The 10,697-nt window shown below is 58.3% G+C and overlaps 1 protein-coding gene and 1 pseudogene across 1 annotated transcript; both read right to left on the bottom strand.

The window, feature by feature from the left end:
* Window positions 1–1,394: 1,394 nt before the first annotated feature.
* On the bottom strand, window positions 1,395–4,626 carry LOC101318658 (interferon-inducible GTPase 5-like; annotated as a pseudogene).
* A 2,098-nt stretch (window positions 4,627–6,724) lies between these two features.
* LOC101318359 (interferon-inducible GTPase 5) lies at window positions 6,725–10,146 on the bottom strand. Its single transcript, XM_019932910.3, is given in 6 exon segments — window positions 6,725–7,063; window positions 7,065–7,082; window positions 7,084–7,321; window positions 7,323–7,953; window positions 7,956–8,238; window positions 10,090–10,146. Coding segments are annotated over 5 exon segments (1,350 nt in total). The 5' UTR covers window positions 8,146–8,238; window positions 10,090–10,146; the 3' UTR covers window positions 6,725–6,790.
* Between the last annotated feature and the right edge of the window lie 551 nt (window positions 10,147–10,697).

The raw sequence follows: 10,697 nt of genomic DNA, 5'->3' as shown, positions 1-10,697 counted from the left end.
GACGCGGGTTCGTGCCCCGGTCCGGGAAGATCCCACATGCCGTGGAGCGGCTGGGCCCGTGAGCCATGGCCACTGAGCCTGCGCGTCTGCAGCCTGTGCTCCACAACGGGAGAGGCCAGGACAGTGAGAGGCCCGCGTACCCGCAAAAACAAACAAACAAACAAAAAAGCCTAATCCACCAGTCAGTGCTGTGTAAATAGTTGTAAATACAACGTAAATGGTATATAGATAGTTGCCAGCACTTGGAAAAGTCAAGTTTTACTTTTTGGAACTTTGTGGAATTTTTTTTTCAAATATTTTCAATCCAAGGTTGGTTGAATCCACGGATGTGGAACCCTCGGATACAGAGGGCCAACTGTACTTCCCCTTAGTCAAAACAGGTTCTACCCTTGTTCAAATACTCATATGTTATCCTTACACATGATGTTACCCTTACACATGGTGGCTTCCTTCCTCTCTAAACCTCAACTGCTCTTGCTGAGAAATGGTCCCTCCCTTTAATCCAGAACCTACCCTCAATTAAGTACACCATACAGTTCAATGTAGTACCTATCCTCACCTGCTCAGTTAAATATGGTATATCATCCTAGTTTAGTGTTTCCCAAAGTATGTCTCCAGATTGGTCTGTTCACCACACCCTAATCCCAAACTAGTCCTGGCCCTCAAATCATACCACTCCACCCTTCAGTAAAGCAGTTGGTTCCAGTCCAACCAGCTGATCTGGTCAGTCCACCACCCCCCATGCCACTTTGGTCTCCCTGGCTTCCCCCTGCCCTCTGACATACCCTGTATACAGTCCTGGTGTCCAGGTCATGGGAATCCCGGGGTCTTTTGAGAATAAAAGCACAGCTGAAGAGGGTAGAGTAGGGGTCAGTAAAGAAAGCAGTCAGGCCAGAGAAGGTCTGGCCAGAAGTGGGGAGTCTGCAGACCCCAGGTCTGGGAGGTACGAGGCCCAGGGCAGGCTCTGGCCCTGCCACCACTGGCTGAGACCTTAGGCGGGAACCTCCCTTCATGACCCCGCAGGCCCTTGAGAGCTGTTCACTGCCCTCTTATGGAAATGCTTCTGCATCCTTTGCCGCCGTGCCGATCTGCGGGGACAGCTTTCTGGCCACTCTCTCCAGCCTGACAGCTGGCTCTTCTCTGCCTTATCAGAACTTAGCACTCCCGTGTGCTGTTCCCTCCCCTTGCTTCCCAGGGCAGTGCTGGTTGGTGTGTGGGTTCACCAGAGTAGGGAAGGTGGGGGCAATGCCAGCGAGAGTGTGAGACCCAGAGCACAGAAGCACGAGAGCACACAGGCGCAGCCAGGAGAGCTGCTGCTGAGTTCCTTCCCGTCCCCCAGTGCCACCCAGCCTGGGCACAGATGGAGCCTGCGTGCTCCCAGCCCCTCACTGCCACCTCCAGCTGGCCCAGGCTCAGGGCTGGGATCCTTGACTGGATTTATCTGGAAGCTTGTGTTCGGGGTTGTCGAGGGAGGCCTCAACCAGCACGCTCTAGGTGTCCACATCCAGGGAGGTGCGGAGCATCGGTAAACAGTGGCGAAGGAGAGTCCGCAGGCGGCCAGGGAGCCCAGGATGGGCACGTTGAGGGGCTCCTGGCTGAACGCCGAGGCATCCCCGGAGGCCTGGCCCAGCAGTTCCGCCACCAGCGCCTCGGTGGTCTTGGTCTTCGGGCCCTGTAGCGCCTCCAGGATCTTGTGCACGGGCCGGCCCATCTGCTCCGCCAGCCTGACGAGGGAGTCCTCGTCCAAGCTGAAGCTGCGGCGGTAGCCCTCCAGGGAGTGGGTGAGCGTGTGTGTACAGGTCACAGGCCACTGCCGGCACGCCCGGCACGGGACTCGGGTTGGCCCCGCAGGCCACCATGGCCACCAGCCAGATGTGCTGCCGTAGCGAGGCCGCCTTCCGCTCCAGCATGGGCTCGGAGGCGTTCGTTGGGCAGGGCCACCAAGAACGTGTGCCGCTTGTGGCTCTCCAGGCCCCTCACCATCGACTCCTCCAGCAGGCGGAAGGCGTACTCGCCCAGTTCAAACATGGACAGCAGGAAGACTTTGGGGTCCTTGAGGCCCTCCGCTGCAGGAGACAAAAGCACTTTCAGTGGGTCCCCGCGCCAAGCCGACCCAGCTGTCCTGAGAGCTGCCTGGGTGCAGGCTGGGTCTACACAGCATGTGGCTTAAGACCGTCAGCCCTGGAGCTAGGCTGCCTGAGTTCAGATCCCAGCCTCGCTCCCTACGCCCTGTGTGGCATCAGGCTAGTTACCAGACCTCTCTGGACTTTCCTGTACTTACCTGTAAAACCAAGGGGTGCTTGTAACCTACCTCCTAGGGATGGCATGGTGGTGAACTGAGCTGCTGAAGGTGGTCCGTGGCCGCTGGTGAGCCCTCAAGAAATAGCTGCCGGCCGCGACGCGTTGCCAGCATCCGCCTGGGCACGGGCGGATAGCATTTGCACTGCTCTAACTTGGCCAATACATAAGCCAGTACCTACCCTTTTTTTTCCTTAATGCAAGTGACTGGTCTCCATCACAGGTGACTGAAATGGCAGCTGTAAGCAGCATTTCACCATGGGGGCCATGTGACCCTGGGCGACCCCTCACCCCACTGTGGGCCTCGGTGGGAAGATGAAGGGGAAGGGGGAGGCAAGCCCTCAAGAATCCAGCCCCCCCCAAAATAAATAAAAATTAAAAAAATAAATAAGGAAATAGATAGGAATTTCCTGGCAGTCCTGTGGTTAGGACTCTGCTTTCACTGCCAAGGGCCCGGGTTCAATCCCTGGTTGGGGAATTAAGATCCCGCAAGACGCTCGGCCAAAAAAACCCAGAGCGAATCCAGCCCTCCAGAGCCTGCCCCTCACCCTCCAGCCTCCGCACACAGTCGTTCCGAGGCTGGATGAGCACCCTCTCCTCCGAGAAGGAGCTGAGGCGGCGGCTGCACGAGGCGGCGACGTCCACATCCACCTTGGAGTGGATGCGGTAGAAGCGCTCGCCCCGCCGCCCCGGATCTCAAGGGCCAGCTGGGCATGGTCAGCGGCGAAGCTCTCCAACGTAACGATGAGGAAGAAGTCGTACCGGCCCAGCAGCGCCCGCTGGAGGTATTTGTCAGCCCGGAAGGCGTGTGCGCCTATGCCCAGCAGGTCCCAGATGACGATGTTGGGGTACTTGGGATGCGGGTATGGCGTGGGGTCCACGGTCATTTCCACCACGCCCGTGCAGGCCGAGGTGGGGGTCCTCGCCCCCCCAGCCCCTGGATGGCGTTGACAAAGGTCGACTTGCCTGAGTCCGTTCCCCCGGTAACACCAATGTCCAGCCCGACGTTCTCCAGAGGATGAAGCGTAGATTGTAACGTGGCAGCTACTGCTGGCGGGTCCCCCGCCTCCTTCAGAGCCCTGGTGCCCTGCGAGAGCTCCAGTATCTTGGACTGGCTGAGGCATGATTGGAAGACTTTGCTTGCCATGGGCTACCTGACCCCCAGCTCTCCGTCTTCAGGACTTGATGACCTTGGACAGGACAGGTAAGGGAGTATTTTCACTCTGAGTTGCCCTCCCTTCTCTACTTCCCTCAGCTTGCCTGAAGTATTTGCGGCATCACCAGTAATAGCACTGAGCGTGTTACAAGATGCCAGGCCCGGTGCTAAGTGCTTTATTTAAGTTCGCATTTATTCATCACCACCAGCTTCTCCTCCTGGAGTATCTCATCAAATCCTCAAAACAGCCAGAAAAGATTCCCTCCCTTCCTCTCCACATTTGGCACTGAGACGATAGATCACTTGCCCAAGGCCTCCAGCTGATTCCTGGGGATATCGGGAATGGGGCTGAAATCTTTTGGTCCTGGAATTCAAAGTCTTAAATTTGGGGGGCATTTACCATGCACCAGGCACTGGGATCAACCATAAAGGGCAGTGATTAAGAGCTGGAATCTTCGTCATTGCTGGTAATCATAGATCAGGTTTATTTGATGTTTACTCTGGGCCAGCCACTGTTCTAACCATATACATGATTTCATCAAGTGCCCATTCTACAGAGCAGAAAACTGAGGCTCAGGGAGATAAAGGTCCCTTGCTAAATGTCTTACAGCCTGCACCAGAACCAGGATATGGGCCAGCTCCCTCTGATCCTTTAGCCATACAACCTCCCCCCACAAATCTTTGCACAGCTAAGCCCTCAGTACGTGCCAAGAGTGCTGCATTTCCAGCACTAGCAAAACAGACGGGTCTAGTGCATTTGTGGAAACATTACTCATCCTCGTTGCCTGGCTCCTGAGTACGTGCATGTGCTCGGGAGCCACAGGGCACACCTAAGCAAGCCCCGTCCTGCCTCTAGGCCTCCGAGGCCTCACCGGTGTGATGGACGGGGCAGCCACGTTCACATCCTGGGATTGCGTGACGGCGTCTAATCCCAGCCGTGCCAGGGACTTGTGGGGTGACATGGGGCAAGCCATATCCCCTCTGGAGCCTTCATTTTCCCCTCTGTGAGGGGGGGTGGTGTCAGTTTCCTCACCTGTGGAGTGGAGAGATGACTCCTCCGAGCCCTCCCAGCTCTGCTTTTCTAGGAAGACTCGGGGTCTTACTGCTGGCGAGGTTCAGGAAGAGGCCAGCTTGGGAAGGGCTTGGAACATCGGGCTGGGCTTGATCTTTATCTGTGGGTAGCCATGGAAGGGTTCTGAGCAGGGAAGGGAGGGGTCCGAGGTGGACCTTAGAAAGAGCCCTCCTGGGAAAACCCTGACGGTCCAGTGGTTAGGACTCCGCACTTTCACTGCCGAGGGCCTGGGTTCGATCCCTGGTTGGGGAACTAAGATCCTGCAAGCCATGTGGCGTGGCCAATAAATAAATAAATAATAAAAATAATTTGAAAACGAACCCTCCGTGGCCTTACGGTGCATGAGACTGGGGCCTGGGAGACAAGGTGAGGGGCTGGGGCAGGACCTAGGTGTGGAGGGGGAGGCCTCAGCTGGAACAGGGGCTGGGGGTTGAGATGGGAGGTGGGAAAGGGAAAGATGGAGGCAGAAGGGATAGGATGAGGCCACCAGTTGGAAGCAGGAGACAAAAGTCACCCAGGCTGTCTCTCTTAACCTTAGGCCCAGCGTAGTGAGAGCAGGCCTGACCTTTCCATCTCAGCCACTTGGGGTTGGTGAGTCCTGTGCTTAGGATGATGTCTGAGGGTCCACAGGTATAGGGATGTGGGCTGTGTTTTTGAAAATGGATTTGGAAGGGACCTTCTTTCTTGTGCATCTAAGGGAACCTACCATGGTCCCTCGCACCTCCTTTGGTGCCAAAAGGTCCACATGAACCCCAAGTAGTCCATGCAGAGCCAATGGGAGGCCTTCTGGGAAGAGGGGAATCTTTTGCAAAGCACAGAGCTCTTCAGCAAAGAAAATTGGCACCGCCATTAACCCTCCAGGTAAAAGTGGACCCTGTTAGTCTGTTTCCCAGAGTCAGGGGTAGTTTGAGGCCCCCAGATGAGGCTAGAACCATCACCAGGTCCTGGAACACCCTCAGGGAGTATTAGTGAGGCCACCTTCACAGCACCAGAGCTGCCTTCTGAATTCCTGGAAACTCGCCCTTCTCTGCACCTAAATCCCACCTTTCCCTGACCCTCATCCAAGCCCACAGATGCTCTTGGGGCAACCCCTGTCCTGTCCAAGGCCCCCAGTCTGGTGGTCCGTTTTTGAACATGCATGACCCTTGACTCGGCATGTGAGTTTTGGCTTGAGCAGATAAGGGTGTCAGGTTCCCTTCTGCATCCAGCCAAAAAGCCAAGCACAGAGCCAGAGGATGTGCCAACCAGTTGGGTTCCCAGGGTCTCCTGGGCCAGGCTAATACCGTCACTCAGTGCGTTACACACCCTCTGTCGTTCAAAGCCTCGCGCAGAAATCCCAACAGGCGCCCTCCCTGTCAGACCCGTGGCCTTTCAGCATCATCCCCAACATCTGCGCCCAGCCACGCAGCCACGCACACACAGACCCGGAACCCCAGTCTCAGCCAACTATTCACCATCTTAGACCACAGCATCCAAATCACAGAGACGTACCAAGATTCCTCCCAATCACAGATACACCAGCAAGCTCACCGCCACACACATCCACACGCGGACCCACTCACCATATTTCTGAAACGAGACTCGTTCTAGGTGGCCGGTTGCACCCCTGCCTCTTCCCTCTTTGCATGCTTACAGAATTGCCCACCTGCCCTCTCACCACCTCCGCTCTCATTCTGTTCCCCCAGGTTCCCCACGGTTCCCCGTGGCCACCTGGCCTCCCCTCTCCCTGCCACCCACCCCCCCACCATCACTCACAGGCAGCAGGGCTGGCCCAGGATGTCCCATCTCCCCCTCCTCTGTTTAACCCAGTTGCTAGGCACCATCGTGCCGATCCCGGGCACGCGTTGGCCGCCCCTCTCCCACCAGAGCAGGCCTTTGGGACTCTGGGGTTCTCAGAAAGGGACATGAGATTGCAGGCCCCAGTGCCCACTCGGCCACCCACCCAAGGTGACAGTGGGCTCCTGTCCTGGATCCAGGCCGGGCTGTCCTGTCGCCCCCAAATCCCTCATGGTCACTTGGGGACCAGGGAGAGAGAGACTGTTAAAGAGCCCTGACCCCCCGCCCCCCGTCCATACCTTGAACCTCTCCCTCCCAAGGTCAGTTCCTATCCCAGGTTCGGGACCTGGACTTGGGCCCACCTGCCACCCTCAGCCCTCCACACCCCGCCCCTTAGCAACTGCAGCTCTCATTTTCAGCCTTTTTTGTCTGGTAGGTTTCGATAAGGCTTGGTTTGTGGGTGAGGCAGGGGGTTGGGGGCCGCACTTTCATTTGTCTTCCGACATCTCGCTTCTTCCAGCTGTGGAGAATGTACTTGAGGAGGAGGCCGAGCTTCTGGCAGGTCGAGAGCGGGTCTTCCTCGCCGCTCCCCTCCCCGGATCCCCACTTTTCCACGCCGTTGTCACCAGCCGCCTGCAGGCTGACCTCAGGCTGGGACCCCTCCTCCTCCAAGGCCTTGATGCGGACCTGCTGGGCATCCTCGGCCATCTCGTTGAGGCAGCCCCGGAGCATGGTGTAGACGGTGCTGAAGCTGATGCCCCCCGGCCACCAGCGTTCCGAGCAGGGGGATGCCCTTCTCAAAGGCCCCGGCCTCCCTCATGGCACCGTCGGACGACTGGGAGTAGAGCCGCAGGACAGTCTCGGGCGAGACCTCGTTAGCCAGCGGGGAGAGGATGTCCGAGCGCAGATCGCCTGCCTGTTTGCCCACCTGCTCGGCCAGCTTGGCTAGCGAGTCGTCGTCCAGGCCGAAGCTGCGGTGGTAGCCGCGGACGAGCAGCGCATTGTCGTAGCGGCCGCCGGCCGGGCCCGGGCAGAGCCTGGATGACGCCCAACACCAGGGCCGTCTTGAGCACCTGCTCCTGGAGCATGTCCGTCTTCTTCCGCAGGGCCTCCAGCGAGACGTCGGGCAGCGACAGCAGGCCGGCCTGGCGACAGGGCGCGGGCAGATCGTGCTCCCAGGCGGACACGAGCAGCGGGAAGTCGTGGCGCGCGGGCGAGAGGTTGGACACGAGGAAGACGCGCAGGTCGTTCACGCCGGCCCCACGCAGCCGCTCGGCGCAGTGCTCGCGGACCTCCTGCAGGGCCGCCGCCTCGCTGAAGCCCGAGGGTCGCTGGGTGCGCGTGCGCACGAAGTAGAACTGTTTGCCCAGGCGCAGGATCTCGGAGGCCAGGCGGGTCTCCACGGCGCCGCAGCGGCGGGGCGAGACCAGCAGGAAGAAATCATAGCGGCCGAAGTCCACCTGCTTCAGGTACTTGTCGGCCGGGCAGCCTGGAGAGCCGGCCCCCGGCAGGTCCCACAGGGTCACGTCTGGCAACTGCGGGTGCGGGTAGGGCGAGGGCTGCATTGTGGTCTCTATGACGCCAGTGAGGGCCGCGCCGGGGTCCTCGGCGCCCAGGCCACGGAGGGCATTAATGAGGGACGACTTGCCTCCCCGGACTCGCCTGTGACGCCCACCTCCAGCCGGGTGCTCTCGAAAGAGGCCAGCAACTCCCGGAGGCAGGAGGCGGCCTGGGGGATGTCGCCCGACTCGAAGGCGGTGCGCAGGGCCTCCAGCTCTTCCTTGGCCATGAGGATGGTGTTCTCCTCCTCCGCGGGCACCGCTGGCAACTTCGCAGTAGCCATGGTGACCGGCGGTTCAGAGGGCGCGGGGGCTGGGGGAGAGTCTCGGCGTCTGCGGGGGAGCGGGGAGAAGGGAGCCGTTCACGCCTCCCGGGCCTTGGCGTGGGGCAGGGAGAGAGACACACCGAGGATATAAGGGGAGTCCCTCTGGAGCCCCGCAACCCTCTCCTTCTCAAAAACCCGGGGTACGTTTTGGACACGAGGTAGGGGGCTTTGGAGTTTGGTAGGCCCAGGTTCCCATCCCATCTCTGCCACTAACTTGCTGTGTGGCCTGGGGCAAAACGAGGCACCTCTCTGAGCCTGTTTGTTTCTCCGCTTAATGGGTGTAATGACTGACCTGCCTACTGAGGGGCTGAAGAGTCTTGGGGATAACCTAGGAACTCGGACCGTTTCATGGGCAGCTTGAGACACATGCAGTCACACGGGGCTCCACGCTTAAAAGGCCCAGCTCTTTGCTTAATACTCTGATGACACTGATGAAAATTATAACTCTTTGAAGCAGGGGCCCTGCATTTTCATTTTGCACTGAGCCCCGAAATTTACTTAGCCAGACCTGCAACGGAAGGGGCTTCAGCTCAGCTCCTGCCGACCAGGCAAAGAGAGCAGCTGTTCTCCTGCTGCTTCTACTGTGATCGGAAGCAGTGTGAAGTGATGGCCAAGGGGACCCAGACCCTGGAGCCACACTGCCTGGGATCCAATCCGGGGCCAACCACATACTGACTGAGAGATTTGGGGCAAGTTCCTTAGCTCTGCCTCACGTTCCTCATCTTACACATGAGGATCATAACGATCATAGTAGCAAACCACCTCCTAGGGCTGTTGAAAATGAAATGAGTTCATACATATAAAGCACTTAAAACAGTGCCCGGGGAATTCCCTCGTGGTCCAGTGGTTAGGACTACGAGCGTCCACTGCAGGGGGCCAGGGTTCGATCCCTGGTCGGGGAACTGAGATTCCAAAAGCCTCGAGGTGTGGCCAAAAAATATAATAAAATAAAATAGTGCCCGACCCAGAGCAGGTGGTCTGCGTTATCCGCATCACCGTCATTGTTCTGATCATTATTAATATTCTGAGCTGTGTGACGTCCCTGCCCTCTCTGAGCCTCACCTGCAGCATCTGCACCATGGAAGATAACCTTGCCCACCTCACAGGGCTGCTGTGACCATCGTGAGCCTCATCATCTGTCTTTCTCTAGGCCATCTTTGAAGACATTCTCGGGTGCAGCCGGGCACGGGAGGTGGTGCCCCCCCACACCGGGCGTCTCATTAAACACCCAGCCCTGTTTGGCAGGCCTTGCAAAGCCAAGTCCCCTCCCACCTCGCAGAGCCCGTCATGATGGTCTCTCCTGTGACCCCATCCTCCTCACCCTGGAGTTTCCCTGGCCTCCCTCTTCCCAGTCACACGCTCTTCTTGTCCATCGCCTCTAAAATACACTTCCTCATTGACTAAGACTCTTCAGAGAACCCTGGGAGAGACGCTCAGGTCAGGGACCACTGTCTCCATCGGACGGAGACGGACTGAGGCTCAGACCAGACAAGGGATGTCCCCGCTCAGAGGCACAGCCGGGACTCAAACCCAGGTCCCTCTGAAGAGCTGCTCTCCCTTCAACCACACGTCTTTGCCTCCCCCTTCTCTCCTCGGCTGCCCCTGTCCCCAGCCGCACCCAACCTCCTACAGAAGACCGTCCTTATTCCATTGTTCCCTCCAGGTCTGATCCCCCAGCCCAGGTGGGGGCATTTCCCCCAGGCTATACCCAGTCCCTCCTGTGCCCTGTCCCCTTAACCCATCCCAGGGCATGGCCTGGGTAGAGGAGAGGGGGATCCTGGGACAGGTCCCAATGCAAGGGGCGGACAGGCCAGTGGCCCCTGGCGTGGGCTTAGGGTTGAGGGAGCTGGGACTGGGATTGGACAGGGCCCAGCTGGAGAGCCCTGCCCTTGGGGAACTCACCTGCCCTGCAGGCTCTCTCTCCCCTCTCACTCTTCCCGCTGCTGGCTCCCCCCCCCCCCCCCCCCCCCACTTAGCACAAGGTCAGGACCCACCCATTATAATAGCAAACCGCAGCTTATTGGTCAGCCAGCCCTGATACAATAATGTGAGGGTGATGTCAGAGGGTGGGGTCCCATGGTAGGCCCGGGACCCCACCCCCCAGCTGCTCACGGGACCGCCACTCCACCACACAAACACAGAGACCAAGAGATGAAAAAATATTCTCAGAAATTCCCAGACAGCAAACACGCAGACTAAGTTTCCTCCCCAGAATCCACAGCAACGCAACCCTGGCCCGAAAGGGGAAGGAAAGACACAGACCCTCAAATACAGTCATTACAGAAAAGCCAAACGCAGGCAAACGTACAGACATAACAGCCACGCAAGCAACACACATTCAGGCACACACAGACTTGCAGACCGGAAGAGACACAATTACACACGCAGACAATGTATACAGATGGCATCCCCTGAAACCCACCACATCCATTCATTCTGCTCCAGCTCCTAATCCGTGATCCGGGGCCCCGGAAGTACATCAGGCTAGGCTTGGCCCTTGGAGGCTCCAG

The sequence above is a fragment of the Tursiops truncatus genome, chromosome 19, assembly GCF_011762595.2.
Source record: "Tursiops truncatus isolate mTurTru1 chromosome 19, mTurTru1.mat.Y, whole genome shotgun sequence".
NCBI classification, from domain to species: domain Eukaryota; kingdom Metazoa; phylum Chordata; class Mammalia; order Artiodactyla; family Delphinidae; genus Tursiops; species Tursiops truncatus.
The sequence above is the reverse complement of the archived record's forward strand: the minus strand, read 5'-3'. Positions and strand labels throughout refer to the sequence as shown.